The sequence below is a fragment of the Quercus lobata genome, chromosome 10 (genome assembly GCF_001633185.2).
Source record: "Quercus lobata isolate SW786 chromosome 10, ValleyOak3.0 Primary Assembly, whole genome shotgun sequence".
Taxonomy (NCBI): domain Eukaryota; kingdom Viridiplantae; phylum Streptophyta; class Magnoliopsida; order Fagales; family Fagaceae; genus Quercus; species Quercus lobata.
Window position 1 is genome coordinate 52,660,623 of NC_044913.1, and position 20,824 is coordinate 52,681,446.

Consider the following 20,824-nt stretch of genomic DNA (forward strand, 5'->3'; position numbering starts at 1 on the left):
ATTTAAATGCTTCTATGTTGAATTTAAATGTAAAGTAGTACTACAAAGTGAAATTACATTTTACCCCTAAATTATATTCATATTACACTTTGCACTTTAAATTTTTCAAAATGTGATTTATTTTCTTTTGAAATTAAAACTTTAGATACTATTGTTTCCAAAAAAAAAACTTTAGATACTATCAAAAGAAACATTAAGAGTTTGTTTGGAATCTATTTATTTTGTTGAAATTAAAAATTTTTTACTGAAAGTATTTTAAATAAAGCTAAAAATTAGCTGAAATAGTACAATGGGATCCATGAATAGTATCTAAAAGTGTAGTGGGACTTATAAATAGTAACAAAAATAAGCTGAATAGTAAAATAAGTTGGCAAAAATAATCTTTATCAAATGGACAATAAATGTGAATGGATTTGTCACAGGCAAAATTTTCATACCAACTAATATTTGCCAAAATGGGCCAAAATCACTGAAAAAGACTAAAACAGTCTAAAATTTGTCTCGAGGTGGAATAGGGGGTTATTCGTTCTAGTTTGCTAACAGATCCAAAGTGTTTTGGTCATTTTAGCCAAAAATAAAATAAAATTAATAGTGTTACTGTGAAAGACTCGGGTCTCTGCAACTTGAGTTCCACTAGGAAATGCTTTTTTGTAAAAAAAAAAAAATCGATCAAATTTCGGATGAAAATGCCTCTACTTACTACGAGTTGAGATTTTCTTCCAAAATACAAGGTTGATGTTTTTGCCCGAAAACTTGCACATTGCATATTTAGAAGTCCTAGAAACATTTGAAAATGCTCTTTAAAAAAAAAAGGGGGGGCAAATTTCAAACCAAAATGCCCTTTACTATGGATTAATCTTTTTGTCTGAAATGAAAGGTCAGCTTTGTCACTCAAAAACTAGCACATAGCATATTTAGAGGTACTAGAAACATATGGCAATACTATTTTTTGTGGGAAAAAAAGTTTTCAAATGAAAATGAAAATTCAGTCATCTACTGTAGGTTAAGATTTTCGTATATAATAGATCAATGTTTTCGCTCAAGAACTTGCTCATAGCATATTTAGAGGTCCTAGAAACATATGGCAATGCTCTCTTGTGAAAAAATGTCTATCAAATCTCATAAGAAAATGCCCCCACCTATGACAGATCTGAAATTAAAAGGTCAACGTTTTCACCCTAAAACTTGCACATAGCATATTTAGAGGTCCTAGAAACATATGACAATGCTGTTTTGTGGGAAAAAGAATAAAAGAATTGGTCAAATTTAGGACGAAGATGCCCTCACCTAGTATGGGTTAAGATTTTCATCCAAAATAAATAGTTGATGTTTTTTCCCAAAAACTTGCACATATCACATTTAGATGTCCTAGAAACATATGGCAATGCTCTTTTGCAAAAAAAAAAAAAAAAATGGTTGGTAAAATTTCAAACAAAAATGCCCTTACCTACTACAGATTAAGATTTTAATCCAAAATAAAAGGTTAATATTTTCCCCAGAAACTTGCACAAAGCATATTTAGAGGTCCAAGAAACATATGACAGTTCTATTTTGCGAAAAAATTTGGTCAAATTTTGGATGAAAATGCCCCCACCTACTATGAGTTAAGATTTTTGTCTAAAATAATGGTTGATGTTTGTGCTTGAAAACTTGCACATAGCATATTTAAAGGTCCTAAAAACATATATGATATAGCAATGCTCTTTTGTTATTAAAAAAGGAAAAAGAAAAAAAAGTTCGGTTAAATTTTGGATGGAAATGCCCTTGTCTACTACGGTTTAAGATTTTTCTCCAAAATAAATGGTTGATGTTTTCATAGGAAAACTAGCATATGCATATTTAGAGGTCCTAGAAACATATGGCAGTACTCTCTTGTGAAAAAATGTCTATCAAATCTCGTATGAAAATGCCCCAACCTATGATGGATTAAGATTTTCGTCTGAAATTAAAAGGTCAACGTTTTCACCCTAAAACTTGCACATAGCATATTTAGAGGTCCTAGAAACATATGACAATGTTGTTTTGCAGGAAAAAAAAATTGGTCAAATTTGGAATGAAGATGCCCTCACCTAGTATGGGTTAAGATTTTCGTCCAAAATAAATAGTTGATGTTTTTACCCGAAAACTTGCACATAGCACATTTAGATGTCCTAGAAACATATGACAATGCTCTTTTGCAACCAAAAAAAAAAATAAAAAAAAAAGTTGGTAAAATTTCAAACAAAAATGCCCTTGCCTACTACAGATTAAGATTTTAATCCAAAATAAAAGGTCAACATTTTCCCCGGAAACTTGCACAAAGCATATTTAGAGGTCCAAGAAACATATGACAATTCTATTTTGCGAAAAAAGTTGGTCAAATTTTGGACGAAAATGCCCCCACCTACTATGAGTTAAGATTTTTGTCTAAAATAATGGTTGATGTTTGTACTCGAAAACTTGCAAATAGCATATTTAAAGGTCCTAAAAACATATATGATATAGCAATACCTTTTTGTGAAGAAAAAAAAAAAGGTCAGTTAAATTTTGGATGGAAATGCCCCGATCTACTACGGTTTAAGATTTTTCTCCGAAATAAATGGTTGATGTTTTCATAGGAAAACTAGCATATGCATATTTAGAGGTCCTAGAAACACATGGCTATACTCTTAGCCAAAAAAAAAAAAAAAAGTCGGTCAAATCTTGGAAAAAAAATGGCCTCACCTACTGCATGATTAATGGAAGGATACTTTCATATTTGTAAGTGCACTTCACCTCACATGAATTATCTAGGAGTAGTTTTGTAACTTAATTTAGGAGTATTGTAATTTAATATCTTCTCTAGTTATGCGATCTTATATTTTGATTTGAAACATCAATAAATTGTGGTTTTGGTGTTTTGTTCCTCTTTTCCAGGTTGTATCTTTGTACTTTTGAAGTCCTATTAGTTTAGTCAGTGGTAGGGTACATCTTTTTGGTACAAAGTTCTGTCGAATAAGTCTGGTGCCACACATTTTGGCACAACAACACCATCACTCCTCCACCAACCACAACTCACCATGTGACGAGTTGTGGCATTTGTTGTGCCAAAATGTGTGGCACTAGATTTACTCAAGTTCTGTCTCACACATAGATCATTTGTGCTGACAAACATAGTTTCCATGTTAGTTTGTATTCCCAAAAAGTAGTCATAACTTAAAAAATTCCGACTCTAAAAAAAAAAAAAAAAAAACCTGAAAATTATTGGGCAACGTGTGTCTGTTTAGAAGGCAACACCAATTAGAAACGGAACCAAGTGAAGACAAAGGGGGTTTGAAAAATAAAACAATTGTCTAACTCATTCTTATAGTTGATGATCCCTCACCAAAAAAAGAAAAAGAAAAACATTTTATACAAATTCCTAATTGTTACCGGTCTTGATATTTTTGAAATATATGGTCATTAGCGGTATTAATTTATTTATAAATTTATTTGGTTTTGTTAATACTCACATTACTACTTGATATTTCTCCCCCAAATTAATGACAAAGTGTTTGGCTACTTTGGTACTTTGGCTAGAGAAATGTTATGTCCATGGTATTTTCACAATACTTTCATAACAAATCGTAAGTGACAATTTGTTATTGATTATTATGAGTGGGCAAAAAAATAATTTAAGTTGTAAATTTAAATTAGAACTAATACCAAAAAAAGAAAAAGAAAAAGAAAAAAAAGTTGTTTTTGGCTTCTGAACGACCTGTTTGGGGTTTCAATTTTCAAGTTAAAATGTTGAAGATTTGGGACTTGGATGTTGTTGTGTTGTTGTGTATTGAACGACCTGTTTGGACGCTTTATTTTATTTAGTTTGTAATAAATTGGACATATTTATAGAATATATTGCTAAGCGATTGAGTTTTGAGTAATTTTGAACTTCTATTTGTGTGTGTGTGTTTTTTTTTTTTTTTTTTTTTATTATTTACTTAGAAACACTATTATTTTTTAGTTAGAAGAATAATGGATATATAAGATGATAGTAAATATGTTTTTTATTTGATTTGCATATGATGAAAAAACCAACTACAATGTTTTACACTTTTCTAGCCATGAATATAGTAAAAACTAGGTCTTGAAGAAGATGATTACAAAATCAATGATATATATTGAAAGGAAAATTTCAATACAATTTATTATAAAATAAATCATATATAATTTTTGGAATTCAAAATATCGTTGACTTCTATTTTATTGAATTGGCGTGTATTAAAAGAAATATTTCTGATTTTCTTTTATTTATAGCTTATTAATATTGAATAGACGCACTTTTTTGATAACTTAATTTAGTATAGATTCTTATTATATTTCTTGTTGTTAAATGTTAAATTTTTTTGTTTATACTTGGGCAAGATGAAATCTTGATTTCCCTAACACCAATTGGTATTGGTTTAAAGTTAAGGGAAAAAAAAAACTTAAAATATTTTAGAATTACAAAGCAACACCAAGCATTTTAAATTTTATTTGCCAATAACTTCAACTCAATATATACACCAAAATTAAAAACCAAAATTACATTGTTACATTGTCAAGAGCCTTGTAACTTAACTAGTACCGATCCTAGTGTTTCCAATAAAAACATTAGTAGTTCAAATATCTTCTTCTGAACTATTGAATTATCCACAAAAGAAGAAGAAGCAAAATGTAATCACAAGTATAATTGAAGTTAATTACTTAAATATTATACGCAACCATTAAGACAATTTCTTATAAAATATTTCAAAATATGTCAATAGTTAGAATATAAATTAGCTCAAATCTCCCATAATTAGAATATAAATTAGTTTAAATCTCTCATTGTAATTATTGCATTATAAGAAATAAATTATTTTTGATGAACACATAAACGGATATCATCGTCAACACAACCAATATGTATTGAAGTATGTTACTGCAAAGATTTTCTTCGAGTTCCTTCTCTCCACATTGGCCAATATGAGACTTTTGTCCACACTTATGGCAAAAACGAGTTTGACATCTGCATTGAAAACCAATCATTCTTGATCAACTCTATAGTAAAACATGTTATGTTTACTTATCTGTAAAAGATGGGAAAAAAAGGAAAAAAGAAAAAAAGAAAGAAAAAAAATTCAAATCTCAAGTTTATAAGAACATAAAAGTTAAGTGGTCAATGAAGCAAGAGTAATATGAGGTGGTGTCCTTCAAAAAATGCGAGTAATTATCAAGTAGCTTGGCCTTCAGAGTCATTGGTATTTCATTTTCTCACAAGAATAGTAGCTCTTATTAATTAAACTAGCTAAATTCCTACACGATGTGCGGTGTAACTTATTATTAGTTTTCTACAATATTTCAATAAATTTACCAAGAATTTTGTAACTTAATTGGATGTCACCTTAATTTCCAATAAAAATATTCATGATTCATACCCCTCAATTATTGATGTATAAATTTTTTTTTGAATAAATTTCCTTGTAAAAGTTTATAATCTTTAGTTATTTTATAGACAAAATAGAAATCACACAATATATATGTGTGTGTGTGTTCACAAATTAAAAATTACATGATATAGTGGTTAATATAAATAAGCACGTTTCATGCCTACTAAAAAAATGCATATATCCTTCAATTATTATTTCTCATATAAATCGTAGAAAAATTATATTAATTTTTTTTGAGAAAAATATTTAAATTTCATTATGCTATAACAAAATAAATATATTTATTCTATTTCGCACATGTGACTGAAAGGAGTTAGGAAATTTAAAGGACTAAGATTTATTTTAGTGAATTCACAAATATTTAATTTTATGGCTTTTGTGTCAATTGCAATCAAAGTGCAACTAAACATGAGTAAGAATGTCATATTCTAAATTTATTATTATTATTCCAACTAAAAATTATCTCTTATATATGGTTTATAAAAATAATCATATAAATTCATTTGATATAAATAATTAATGTACAATTATAGATAATTAATATAAGCATTTATTCTATTGTCTAATTTAATGAACTAATACTTTGATATAATGCAAACTTTGTTGATTTAGAATTCTAAATAAAGAGAACTTCAAGGAATGTGCCACATGGCATAACTTGATACTCTCTAATATGAGGTCTCTGTTTATATATATATATATATATATATATATATTGAATATTGATAATTTATAATGAGATTCATTATTTATGTGAGAAGAGATAGTACCATATTATTGTACTCTGAACTACATAATAAATTTCCAAAAAATATATTGTCATAAAACTGATTGAAATTTGAATGTAATTTTATAGATGGGTTCCTCGTTTACAAAATGTGAACGAAGGTTCTAAATAATGAACTGCTTGTCGTATATTAGTCCAATTTCTTATAAACACTTAAAAGTCTGTCTACCTCAAAAAAGGGAATTACTACAGATTTGGCGAGTATATGAATAACTAATGTGTTAGATCCCCCTCAAAAAAAAAAAAAAAAAAACCTAATGTGTTAGATTATGTTCGCCTAAAGGTCAATGTTAATTTGACTCACTATGCTTCATATTTTATTTAAATTGTACTTATATAATGAATGACAATGTGGACTGCGATGATATAATTTGATGTTGTCTAAAAGAAGAATTAGAATATGGGTGTGCGCTAAGTAAATTAATGGATAGCCTTGGCCCTAGCTATTGAAAATAAGTGAAGGACCTGTAGGGCCTTTAAGATGTGTGGCTCACAACCACCAGCTGTTAGGGTTTTAGGCCTCAGTTGTGATTTGATTAACCAAATTAATCCAAATATGGGTAATTAACCAAATTATGTTTCAAGTTTGGTAAACATCACATAACATGGACCACATAGGGATAACTAAATAATGACCCAAGAAAACTAGTGAAAAAAATTGTTTCACAATAAAAACCTATAGGGATTTAACCTTACAATCCCAAGGTAAACAAATTTACTAGAATTCTTTTTTTTTAAAAAAAATACTAGAATAAAATAGACTTAACCCTAAATCTATCGCTATTTAAGTATAAATTATGGATGTAATCGCATATAGTTTTATCCCTACAAACTCTTCTATTTTAGATTTATTGCATGTGAACATTATCCGTTCACAACTCCAAGAAACCTCCCGAAGGTTTAACCAACAACTTGGATGTAGACTGGTTGCAGCAACTTCACTTAATCACCACATTTTAGTATGAAAATATAACTTTGGTTGATGTGTTAAGAGAGTTTGGAAAAATTATAAATGTGAACAGAAACATGGCTCTCATAAAATCTTGAAAAACTTTCTCTAGAGTTGCTTTTATATTTATCTTGTAATCCACAAAACCCTTGGTCAAAAGTTTGATAGAAAACACCTTAGGATCTGTTCTACATGAATCTCGATCAAGCAGGTTCGAGCAGTTGAGTTTAGTAGAACTCGATAGATTGAGCTTGTGTCAAAATGTAGTATAGTACCTGTCTAGTTTCTAACTTTCTTTCACAACTTCAATCTTGACTTCTTTGACATATTTTCAATACTAAACCAAGACTTACAAAGATTCGAAGTGTTACAAGAGTTAATAGTGTGCCAACATATTCTTACGGACATAACACCAGCCCTGGTTGCCATTCCACCACAATGTAGATTGTAAACCAACACCAATTCTATGCATGTCCCTCGTCAACCTGGTCCTAAGGGACTTTTGGGTTTTGGTATGTCAATCCACTCATTATGGTTTGATTTAAGATTTCCTGTAAATGGAATTTAATAGAATCCCATAGTTCCTATGGTTCAAGCAACAAACAATTTATTTTGACATATTCACTGGAAAACATGGAAATAAAAAGAAAGAGTGAATTATATATTGCAAATGAATCAAAATTTAAGATTCCTGCGACTAAGTTTCTATTACAAATGTTATCAAAGAAACTAGGTTCATGTTTAGTTGTTTCAACGGGGATGAGATATATGATGTGACAATGTAAATAATAGAGAAATTATTAAAAGGATCTAAAGAATTATATTTTCATTATATTAACTTAAAAGGACACTACATTTTTTATTTTATTTTTTACCTTAAATCAAAATTCAATCTTTCAAAAGTAATATTTAAATCTAATACTCATGGTCACAGTTTTATAAAGGCAGATTAAATTCTTCTAAAAAAAAGCAGACTAAATTAAATAGGGATTTGGTATAAATACCCATGTCTATATAACCTTCGAAAAATGGTTTCATGTGTATATATCATGGTTGATGAGAAAATCCAACAATGTATGTTAAAATACCTGCAAATGACGTCGTTGCAACCATCAACACGTTCAACAGCATGACCACAATTGGGACATCTACTCCATTTCTTCTCTTCAATAAGCCTTCCAAGCAGAACATCATTCTCATCTCTCAACTGTCCACTCTCGTTGCATCGATACCCAGCATGCCATCGAGTCTTGCACTGAAAACAGAACTCCTTCTTGCACACAGGACACTCAGATTTTGTCACAATTTTGCACTCGTTAAGTACCAAAGTCGAGCATTGAGGGTCTGGGCAATAGCATTTTTCTTCAACCTTAAGAACAGCCGACTCGAAAAGAATATCACACCACTTATCAAATAGTGGTTTTGAGATGATTCTCCTGCAAAAGAGAGAGTCCAACAATTGCGTGCAATATAAACTAGGACATTTAATGTTGGCCACCTTGTTGTCAATCTGGGTTTCGACGTATTTGGCTATGCAATCCATGCAAAAAGGGTGTACGCAATTGTTATTGTTGTTGAATTTCTTGTTTGATTGCATGGGCTCTATGCATATTTCACATGTGAACACAGGATCTTCCTCTACTTGCTCTTCTTGGGGTTTTTTTAAGTCTCTTCCATTTTTCTTTAGCGTGTTTCCCATTTCCTAAAACGATTACTGCAATATGATTTGGAAATGGGCCATTTCCATTTCCAAATGATGTTATAAAAACGAATATTGTATTTTTAAACTATGGAAATGGAAGTTATAACAAAATGATGTTATAAAAGTTATTATAACTGTCGAGAACAATCATTAAATGGAAATGGAAATGGACACAAACGAATATTCAATTGTGATATAAGTTATTATAACTGTCGAGAACAAACATGGATATGGGTCCAGTTGACCAAGTCTCGTTGAGTTTTAATTTCTCCCGGAGGTGTTTAATTAAAAATTTTCCTTTCCATCTTCCTTATGTTTTTTTTTTTTTTTTTTTTAATTAAAATTTTCAATAAAACTTCTGAAAATACTAAACATTTTACATTGAAAGTATTTTCAGATGCGTCCCAATTTGAAACAAACACAACCTTAAAATGTCATTGAGGCAGTGCGGTAGTGTCCCAAATTGGAGCATGCCCTGTATGCTAACAGATAGTCTATTGTCTACCTGTTGTTGGTTTTTGTTTTGTTTTTCCCGTGTTTCCCAATTTATCTACTGAATTATAACAACAACAATAACAAATAAATCCTTGGCCCTAAAATTTTGGAATCGGCTAACTACTCAACTGCATAAATAAAAAATACGTTTAAGGGAAAATTTTAATGACTAAATCTCAACTATTTGATCACAATTGAATGGTTCTAGTTCAACTGATTTAAGACTAGATAATTGGCCTTTTTTTTTTTTTTTTTTTTTTTTTTTTTTTTTTTTTTTTTTTTTAGAAAGAGATACATGGCCAATTAATTGGGTTTAAAAATTAGTATGTAATCAACTGATTGGGCCCTTAATTAAGAATTACCCAGCAAATGGCATTCACAATTCCGCGTACTTTAGCCTTTGTTTTCATTAAAAAACAATTAACATTTTTATTAAAAAATTTTCCCTGTAGTTTAAATATCTTCAAGGTTAGGCTTGGTTGCCTACTCTCAACCTGGTACTAGGAGGGGTTGGGACCTTGAAGCTGATCTTGTAGTTCGTAATTCTTATTGCGCTCAGTTTGATTTGTCCATTATTTTAGGGAAAAACTCAAGTAATCTTGGAGTAGTGCTTCAGGCTCTCATATAGGAAGTGGGCCTTACATGTCTGGTCTCACTAGAGACCCACCTTCTATTTGAGAGCTTGGAACATTGCTTTGAAACTATATATCTAAGAATTGCCTTTATTTTAACGCTTCTATATATCATCAGGATACAATTTCCCTAGCACTTGTAGGGGTTGTGTTCATTGTTGGAAATATCGTGGAAAGATGTTAGGGGCTTATCTCCGTGGGTGCATGTTTAATTGTATTCCTCCGTTGGTATAAGAGTCACAAGTTTTTTCTTGTTGTTCCCAAGCCCTTAGAAGGTCACAGGAGAGAATGATAATTTTTTTGTTATAGTCTTCTATTATTGCATTTTTGGGTCCTTCGCCATCGGTTACTCTACAGAGAGTTACAGAGTCACCACTTAAGAATAAACATAATTTCATCAGGATATGAGTTTAAGGAGAGACATCAAAATTTTTCTATTCGGTTTGAAAGTGCATGTGAAATAGGTATTTTGTGGATCAATTAACACTTCTTCGTCTTTTTCAGTGATTCATTGATAATTAATCTTTGATTTAAAACAACAAATTTTGAGTGGGAGTCCACCCCAATAACACATGCATAAACAAATATTCTTGAAAATGTGCATAATTATGAAATAGGTAAATAAAGGGAGAGCCACCCGGTCTCTGCTTGGCTGTCAATTGTAATGGTATGCCATTTATCAATCATTAGGCATGGTTAGTCTTTATAAAAGCTTATTGCTTATTGTCTTTATCTTTCTCTCTAATCTTCAACTATCCACGTGTGATTTCACAGTGTCACAAGATAATTAAAACCATGGCTTAGGCGAAGAAGTCAGAGACTATAACTGAAGGTAAACCTTTTATTTCCTCAGGCTTGAGTTTTCTAGGAGAGGATTCTAAGAATGAAAAAAATAAAACCTTTTATTTAATCTATCATAAATCAAATTAATCTATCATAAGTCGATCACATGCAGTTTTATTTTTTATGTAATATAGTTAGATATATAATGGGAAAGGGTAGAGGTCGATCGAGTTCAAACCAAAGAAACTAAACTCCAAAAATGATGCCATAAGTTTCATATTGTTCTAGACAAAATCATAAAACTTTCTATTTCAGATAGAATTAATTAAGAGAGCTCCTCTCTAATAGCAATTTGTAAAGAATAACATCTTCATTGACGAGAATTTCTAATAGCAATTGTCACATAATGAGTTTAAAGAACTTTTCTCTAATTAACAAGATTTGGAGATAAACGATTTTTTTCCACTTGCAATTAGCATTGAAATGGTTTACACAGTGTGTACTACACCTTCCAAATACTTTCTTCCCAGATTCACCGCAATATATAATGTTGCACAAAAAATATTAATACAGCAATTATGAAAAGCACCACGCAAGCGAATATCACTTTATCAGTTCGAGCCATGTTCATCTCTGCAGACACCACCCTATTCCGTTCCCTCACATATTCATTGCAGCTGCAAGTATGCCGAGAACACCTTCTCCCACAATGATAGCAAAATTTTGTCTGACACCTGCGTTTCAACTCAGTCAAGAATCAATATTAGCATGTGTTTGTTTGGCAGCCAGGAACTATTAAAGGCTTAAAGCATAATTTCCTAATAGGGGCATATAATAGGTTCTACATATATATAATAATACTGTTTCCATAATCATGATTAATTAAAACTTTTATTTATCACCATGGATGAGTACTAGGCTTGAACTCCATCACTAACATGAGTCATGACCAAAAGAAACAAATAATCAAAATAAATCCTAGCGAGGTAGAAGCATTTATCTGCACCTCAAATTATCTCAAAATTTTAAACTATTAAACAATGATGAATTTAAATACCTTTATTAAATCGGAGGTAAATAAGAAACAGTGAATATTATCAACACAATACCAAAGATAAATTAGCAAATGTTTTGAAGTTTAAATTATTATGAAATGATGAATTTAATCATTCAATAATTACTTTAATAACATTAAAAAAAAGTAATGAGTTTCAAATTTTTAATATACTATCATCATATAATTAGATGGTCGTCATAAGATAAAACTTTAAAAAAAAATATAATAAAAAAAAACTCACAACAGTTGCAAGCAAACAAACACAATCACATGACACAATTACATGTTTGCATATAATTTGGTAGAGAGAGAACCTGCAAGTAATAATGGGGAGACCATAACTGCGCTCTATCCAAAAATTGCATTCAGGACATCTTACCCATCCCTTCTCTTGTGCAGTTTCCACAAATAAAATGTCATTCATATCTATGTCATCTTCCTTCTGACTACAAAGATGACCACTTTTCCATGGAATCTTGCAATTGAAACAGAATGGTTGCTTGCACTTTGGACACTTTGATCTCTTATCCTTTCTCCTACCTTCGTTTATGATTAAAACCGAGCAACTCCGGTTAGGGCAGTAGCACTTTCCAAACCCTAGAATTTTCGATATGCAAAGAAGGTTCATCCACCGATCAAATAGTCTTTTGGGAATGATAGGTTGGCATGAAAAGGGGTCTAACAGCTTCCCACAGTTCATCCCGGGGCACCGGACATTGGCAACACTGTCTTCAAGCTTTGCATCGATGTATTTTGAGACACAATCCACACAAAAAATGTGGAAATTAACAAGTTTCCTTATTGTAGAATTTCTTGTTTGAAATTATGGGTTCTAAACATATTTGACAATCGAAGGTTGAAGCAAGTGCTGCTTTTTGAATTGGTTTCTGTATTGTGTTTCCCATGTTACAGCTTGGGGGAGAATGAGATTATGACTTATGAGGCGAGCTATGACTTACAATAGTATTTAAGTCTTTGAAAAGTCTTACGTCCATTTATCTCTTGCCATGGTGGACTTTCTCTAAAGGAATAAGTTATCCACACTAATCACAAGTCTACTCAAACTCTAATATTCAAGTTGATTCCAAAACCCTTTGTTTGTTTTTTTATTTTAAATTAAAAAAAAAAAAAAAACTGTTTTAACCCTAATCCTGTTGCAATACTTATCTAGTCTTCTTTTTAATAGGCACGAATCTAATTTTCAAATCCTAGAATTTTCACGTGAAGTCTCTATTACCTCGTACTTTCAATTTGGTCGGATAAATACTCTTAACACTTAAGCATATCTTATTTCTCAAAAAAAAAAAAAAAACTGTTTTAACCCTAATCCTGTTGCAATACTTATCTAGTCTTCTTTTTAATAGGCACGAATCTAATTTTCAAATCCTAGAATTTTCACGTGAAGTCTCTATTACCTCGTACTTTCAATTTGGTCGGATAAATACTCTTAACACTTAAGCATATCTTATTTCTCAAAAAAAAAAAAAAAACTCTTAAGCATATCTTTTTTTTGGGGGGGGGGGGGTAAAAATACTCGTAAGCATATCAGTATAGTTAATAAATGTATTTTAAATTTCACATCAAATTACATTGAAAAAAAATACTAAGGTTGTGTTTGAGAACTTGAATTTGAATTTGGATTTAGATTTTAAATTAATAGTTTTGAAATGCCTTGATTTCAAATCCCTAGATTTTAAGAGTTATTTCAAATCCAAGCATTTTAAATGTTTGAAATTCTTGGTGGATTTGTTAAATTCAAATCCTTGATATTTTTTAAACTTTCCAAACAAGTTATTTGAATTTTAATCACCCAAATTCAAATCCAAATACCCAAATCATGTCATCTAAACACATCATAAAAGTAATTCAAACTACCAATTAAATGAATGTTTAAGTTGTTTTGTCACAGCTCCATGTAACAAATTTTGTAGTACTCCTCTATCATCGCTCAATTATGTATCAAGCGGTCCCTTTGTTTCTCATATAGAAACCAAAACTAGCCAAAAATTAATCATTAAAAAAAAAAACCCTTTGATGTTATCTTGGCGTGAGATTCAATCTGGAAAGTAGTCATAACTGATAACTGTAAACAAAAAGTAACCAACGTTTTGGAAATGATAGGTTGACATGAAAAGTGGTCTAATATCTTGTTGGAAATGATGGGTTCCAAACATATTTGACAATCGAAGGTGGACACAAGTGCTGCTCCTTGTTGAGATTTGATTGAGGTTTGGCTTGGTTTCTATATTTTGTTTCCCATGTTACAGCAATACAGCTTGGGGAGAGCATTTTTTTTTTTTTTGAGAATAAGCTTGGGAGAGTATTATTATAAGATAATGACTTATTATACTGGTACTTATTTAAGTTCTCTGTCATTGTAAAGTCTCCCGTGCTTTATCTCTTTCTACGGTGAACTTTCTGTAAAGCTATATCCGTAAAAGTAATTCATACTAATCACAAGTCTAATCAAACTATAATTTTCTATTTGCTTGTTTACATTAATCCAAAAAGATTAAGTTCTAAAATAATGTGGTTTTACACTTTTCAATCCCAACATGCCACATCATTATATCAAATATTAAAGAACAGATACAACCATAAGCCCATAACCAATCAACAATTCTAATATATATATAACCAACCTTAACGTACGTCAAGTAGCTTCTGGGGATTTGTTTTAACGCCAATCTTCTATTGCCTGACAGTTTTTAATTTGGTTCGATAAATACTCTTAACACTTAATCATATCAGTATAGTTAATGCATTTATTTTTGCAACAAATTTTTCCTCAAGCAATCCCCTTTCTTTCGGATGAAAACCAAAACTAGTCTAAAAAAATAAAACAGCCCCTTCTTCTTGGAAAATAATCATTACAGTAAACAAAAAGTAACATATATATCTGACTTATGAGTATCTAACGAGGCTAGCTATGACTTATGATAGTATTTAAGTTCTAGTCCAATTATCTCTTGCCCCACGTCATTTTTTTTTTAATGGGAATATGAAACTTTTAATTCACACTTGAAAAGCCTGATTCACATCAGAGAGAATTACAGAGTTGATAAAAGGTGGAGTTTCCTCTGCCCATGTTACAAAATCATCTATAGACTGGGCACGCTTTGCAAGTCCGTGCGCTGCCTTGTTTCCTTCTCTTCTTGTGTGCCTAACTTCAACATGGCGGATCTGATGCATGTGGAATAAGGTACCAGCAATAATATTTGCAATAGTTGTGGAAGCTTCTGTTTCTCCCTGAAGAGCAGAACAAACCTGCAAGTTGTCACTTTCAAAAACTACATTCTGAATGCCAATATCTCTCGCAAACATTGCAGCAGCTTCTATTGCTTTTGCTTCAATCTCTAGTGCAGCTAAAGGAGCCTGCAATCTCTGGCTCATGGCAGCAACCACCCGGCCTTGATCATCCCTGGCTATCACACCTATTCCAGCCCATTTGTGCTTAGAGAATACAGCACCATCTGCATTTACCTTGTACCATCCATGTGGTGGAGGTAGCCATCTGAGCTGATCTATCGGATTGTCCCTAGGTTGGTTTGAAACCTCCTGTGCTGCAACATATTCCTCACGAAGCCTGCTGGCTGTCCCATATATTTCAGCAGCTGCTAACTTCCTTCCCCCATGCCTCACTTCATTTCTGTTCTTCCAAATACCCCATGCAATCATTAGGATCATGTCCATCTGTTAGTACATTTTAAATTAAATATGTTAAAACTCAAAATAACTGAAGATGAATAAAGAGATGAGTTATAATAAGAGTTGTTAAAGAAAGAGTTACTTGTATATAAGTTAGATTAAATAAATTAAGAGAAGTTTTCTAAATTAATAAATAACATGTAGGTTATGTGAAGGGTTGGAAGACTATATATACGGCTATGCTATGGACTAATTTTATATCAAGAGTGAATGAAGAAAATAGTAAAAAGTAAAGAGTATTGTGTGAGAGAGTGAATTCAATAATATTTCTAAATTCTTGAGAGATTTCGAGCCAAAGAAAGGTGTTCTTCTGGTGGAGCTTTAGGCTTGAACACTTTGTGCAGAAGCTGTTCTAGCCATACAACATTTGTTGGGCTGTTGTATCCTGGGGGAGACAAGTCAGAGAAGTCTGCACCGGTTACAAAGATTAGCCAACCAAGGGCTTGAATCTCCTTAAAGAGAGTGAGTGCCGCGCTTCAGTCCAAATAGTGTTGTGTAATTTTTCTCATTGAATTAATAATATTCAGAAGTACTATTCAGTTTCTCATTGTGTTATTTCTATTATTATTGTGTTTGCACCAACAATTTTAAGGAGATTCAACATATGGAGCCTACACAAGAGAAACCAAATGAACCTGTTGGAGATCTCAACAAGCCCTTTCGTTTTAAGGGAGCCCACTTCAAGAGGTGGAAAGGAAAAGTCCTCTTCTACTTGAGTCTTCTCAAAGTCTTCTACATCCTCACTGACAAGAATCCATCAAAAGTTCCTACCGATGAGATGAGTGAGGAAGAATATAGTCTCCATCAAGAAAAAATAGATAAGTATACAGAAGATGAATATAATTGTCGCTCTTATCTTTTGAATTGTCTTGCCGATCATTTCTATGATTATTATGATACAACTTACAATTCTGCTAAGAAAATTTGGAAAGCGTTACAAAGCAAGTATGATACCGAGGAGGCAGGTGCAAAGAAGTATGTTGCTAGTAGATTTTTCCGTTACCAAATGGTTGATGGAAAATCGGTGGTGGATCAAGCACAAGACTTCCAAATAATCGTGACAGAATTGAGATCCGAAGGCATAAAGATTGAAGACAATTTGGTGGTAGCTGGCATAATTGATAAACTACCACAATCTTGGAGGGAGTTCCCAAAGACTTTGCAGCACAAACAAAAGGAGACATCCTTGGAGACTTTGATCACACGCATCCGTGTGGAGGAGGAAGCTAGAGGACAAGATGCACTCATGACACAAGAGAGCAATGGTAATTCCACCACAAAGGTAAACCTTATTTCATCCAATAATAATATGTCCAAAAATCATTTTCCTAGAAATGTTCAATTGAAGTCTAAAAAAAGAGCCTTTAAAAATAATAATAGACCTCAAGGAAGGGGAAACCCAAATAAAAATTACAATAAGAACCAAGGACCCCCTTCACAAGATCAATTTAATAGATCCTGTTTTGTCTGTGGCAAGAGTGGGCATATTTCTCGATTTTGCAAATTTCGGAAACATGAATCTGTCCCGCAGGCTAACATAACCGAAGAGCCTTTAGTGGCTATGATTACAGACATCAATATGGTGCAATATGTTGAAGGGTGGTGGGCAAATTCTGGTGCTAATAGGCACGTCTGTTATGACAAAAATTGGTTCAAATTGTACACTCCTTTTGAAGAAGAAAAAACTGTTATACTTGGTGACTCTAGCAAAACCAAGGTTCTTGGGAGTGGTGAGGTTGAATTGAAATTCACTTCTGGACGCGTGCTAACATTGAAAGATGTTCTTTACACTTCGTCCATGAGGAAGAATTTGATGTCAAGTTTTTTGCTTAACAAGGCTAGCTTCAAGCAAACTATGGAATCTGATAATTATGTAATCACTAAAAAGTGATTATTTGTGGGCAAGGGTTATGCTTGTGATGGAATGTTTAAATTGAATGTTGAGAATAATAAAGCATCCACCAGTTCAGTTTATATGCTTTCTTCTATTAATTTTTGGCATGCTCGTTTATGTCATATAAATAGTAGATATGTGGGAATCATGAGTAGTTTAGGATTAATTCCAAGATTCTCAAAAGATTTTGAAAAATGTGAAACTTGTAGTCAAGCTAAGATTACAAAAAAGCCTCATAAAAGTGTTGTAAGAAATACCGAATTGCTTGAGTTAATTCACTCCGATTTATGTGAATTTGAGGGAATTTTAACTCGTGGAGGAAATAGATATATTATCACTTTTATTGATGATTTCTCAAAATATACAACTATTTATTTGTTGAAAAAAAAAAGTGATGCTTTTGAAAAATTTCAAGATTTTTTAAAAGAAGTTGAAAATCAATTCGGTAGAAAAATAAAAAGAATAAGAAGTGATAGAGGCCGTGAGTATGAAGTTGTCTTGCTTATGTAAGGCTTACTGACCCTAAAATACCTAAATTAGGTATAAGAGCTATTACCTGTGTTTTTCTTGGTTATGCGATTAATAGTGCAGCCTATAGATTTTTTGATCTTGAAAACAAAATAATTTTTGAATCTGGTGATGCAATTTTTCATGAAGAAAAATTTCCTTTTAAATTGAAAAATAATGGGGGTGAAGAAAATATTTTGTCACAACCTAGTTCTTCTACTTCACATTTACAAAATCAAGAAAATTTTGAAATGGAACCTAGAAGGAGTAAAAGAGCTAGAGTTGAAAAAGATTTTGGTCCTGATTATTATGTTTTTAACATTGAGGAAAATCCCCAAAATTTAAAAGAGGCTTTAACATCACCTGATACTATATTTTGGAAAGAGGCTGTAAATGATGAGATGAAATCTCTAATTTCTAATAGAACTTGGGGATTAGTAGATCTTCCACCAGGTTGTAAGACCATAGGTTGTAAATGGGTCCTTAGAAAAAAGTTGAAACCGGAAGGATCAATAGATAAGTTTAAAGCTAGTCTTATTGCAAAAGGCTTTAAACAAAAAGCTGATATTGATTTCTTTGATACATTTTCTCCGGTAACAAGAATTACATCTATTAGATTGTTAATTGCTATTGCTACAATTTTTGATTTGAAAATTCATCAAATGGATGTAAAAATTACTTTTCTAAATGGGAACCTAGAGGAAGAGATTTATATGGACCAACCTGAAGGCTTTGTAGAGCCTGGACAAGAAAGCAAGGTATGTAAGCTAACTAAATCCCTATATGGCTTAAAACAAGCACCTAAGCAGTGGCATGAAAAGTTTGATTCCTGTATGATTGAGAATGGTTATAAATCAAATGAATGTGATAAATGTATTTATTCTAAATCATGGAATAATCTACATGTTATTATTAGCCTCTATGTGGATGATATGTTGATTTTTGGCTCAAATATGCATGTTATAAATGAGACAAAAAATATGCTTAAAAGCCATTTTGATATGAAAGATCTTGGTGAGGCTAATTTTATTTTGGGCATGAAAATTACAAAAACATGTGATGGAATATATCTTGATCAATTACATTATGTTGAGAAAATATTGAGAAAATATAATTTTCATGATCACAAAAGTGTAGCTACTCCTTTTGATTCTAGTGTTCGTTTATTTCCTGTGAATAATGATGATGAGATTTTTAATCAAAAGGATTATGCTAGTATCATTGGTAGTTTGCGTTATGCTACTGATTGTACTAGACCTGACATTGCATATGCAGTAGGTGGCTTAGCAGATTTACTAGCAAGCCTAGTAAAGATCATTGGCTAGCTATTGAGCGAGTCATGAGATATTTAATTGGTACCAAAAACTATGGCATATTTTATAAAAAGCACCCTGTTGTGATTGAAGATTTTAGTGATGCCGATTGGAATACTTTGTCAGGTGATTCTCTCTCTACCACTGGTTATATTTTTACCTTAGGTAGTGGTGCTATTTGTTGGAAATCTAAAAAGCAAACAATAATTGCTAATTCAATAATGGAAGCTGAATTAATAGCATTAGCTTCAGCTAGTGAAAAGGCAAATTGGCTTAGAGATTTGTTATATGAAATTCCACTTTGGGAAAAGCCAATTCCTCCTATATTAATTCATTGTGATAGTACTGCCGCAATTGGTAGAGCTAAAAACCGTTACTACAACGGTAAATCCAGACCTATAAGAAGAAAGCACAGTACCGTGCGATCTTATTTGAGTAGTGGCATCATAACTGTGGATTATATTAAATCTAATGATAATCATGCAGATCTGTTTACCAAGGCCTTGGCAAAAGATAGAGTCTGGAATACATCAAGGGGGATGGGACTAAAGTCCATAGAATCATGAGCCATGTATGAGGATACCCAACGCAAGGACCAAAGATCCTGAGAATTGGGTTCAATGGGAAAAACGAATCATATGATGGTCGTAAGAAATGCACTATTCATTTTTTTTAATTATTTATTCTGTAAATAATTTTTTAATTGTTCATCCTTATGATATAAGTGCATTCATCCTGTAATGTGGAGAGGTTGAGTAAAAACTCTTAATGAAATTTGTAACTCGTATGAGTGGGGTGTCAGAATTACAGGAGCATCCTTGACAAAATTTCACCTATGTGAGTGTGGGGGTGGGGCCGCTCCCTATGAGATTTGGAATTAATCTCAAATACACTCATGAAACTGGGATCAGGACACGGCCGTAAAGTGCTAGCTATAAAAGCTCATGTCAACACCTGGATCACTATGTGTGAGCATCAATACTTTATTTCCCTTAAGCAGTCATAGTTCAAATCGGAGACCACTACTGACTCTGGAGTAGAGATTGTTGTTTCACTAAGTGAAGGTTCAATGTAGAGCACACCTTCATGATGCATAATAATCCCTCTTTGCCCGGTAATCTCTCATTTTCCAAATTTAATATTAAAATGAGTGGGGGAATGTTAGTACATTTTAAATTAAATATGTTAAAACTCAAAATAACTGAAGATGAATAAAGAGATGAGTTATAATAAAAGTTGTTAAAGAAAGAGTTACTTGTATATAAGTTAGATTAAATAAATTAAGAGAAGTTTTCTAAATTAATAAATAACATGTAGGTTATGTGAAGGGTTGGTAGACTATATATACGGCTATGCTATGGACTAATTTTATATCAAGAGTGAATGAAGAAAATAGTAAAAAGCAAAGAGTATTGTGTGAGAGAGTGAATTCAATAATATTCCTAAATACTTGAGAGATTTCAGGCCAAAGAAAGGTGTTTTTCTGGTGGAGTTTTGAGCTTGAACACTTTGTGCAGAAGCTGTTCTAACCATACAATATTTGTTGGGCTGTTGTATCTTGGGGGAGACAAGTCAGAGAAGGTCTACAA

General features: G+C 31.9%; 3 protein-coding genes across 3 annotated transcripts; all 3 read right to left on the reverse strand.

Moving 5' to 3' along the window:
• Positions 1-4,806: 4,806 nt before the first annotated feature.
• Positions 4,807-8,843, reverse strand: LOC115963210 (probable E3 ubiquitin-protein ligase RNF217). The gene is made up of 2 exons (XM_031082140.1): positions 8,233-8,843; positions 4,807-4,987 (listed from the first exon to the last, which is right to left on the reverse strand). Exons 1-2 carry the CDS (start codon positions 8,841-8,843, stop codon positions 4,813-4,815), a joined length of 786 nt encoding a protein of 261 aa, XP_030938000.1. The 3' UTR covers positions 4,807-4,812.
• Positions 8,844-11,162: 2,319 nt separating this feature from the next.
• On the reverse strand, positions 11,163-12,735 carry LOC115962793 (E3 ubiquitin-protein ligase RNF144A-like). The gene is made up of 2 exons (XM_031081666.1): positions 12,128-12,735; positions 11,163-11,490 (listed from the first exon to the last, which is right to left on the reverse strand). The coding sequence occupies exons 1-2, from the start codon at positions 12,511-12,513 to the stop codon at positions 11,289-11,291; spliced, it is 588 nt and encodes a 195-aa protein (XP_030937526.1). The 5' UTR covers positions 12,514-12,735; the 3' UTR covers positions 11,163-11,288.
• Positions 12,736-14,828: 2,093 nt separating this feature from the next.
• On the reverse strand, positions 14,829-15,506 carry LOC115964948. Its single transcript, XM_031084169.1, has one exon. It carries the CDS (start codon positions 15,504-15,506, stop codon positions 14,829-14,831), a length of 678 nt encoding a protein of 225 aa, XP_030940029.1.
• Positions 15,507-20,824: the final 5,318 nt, after the last annotated feature.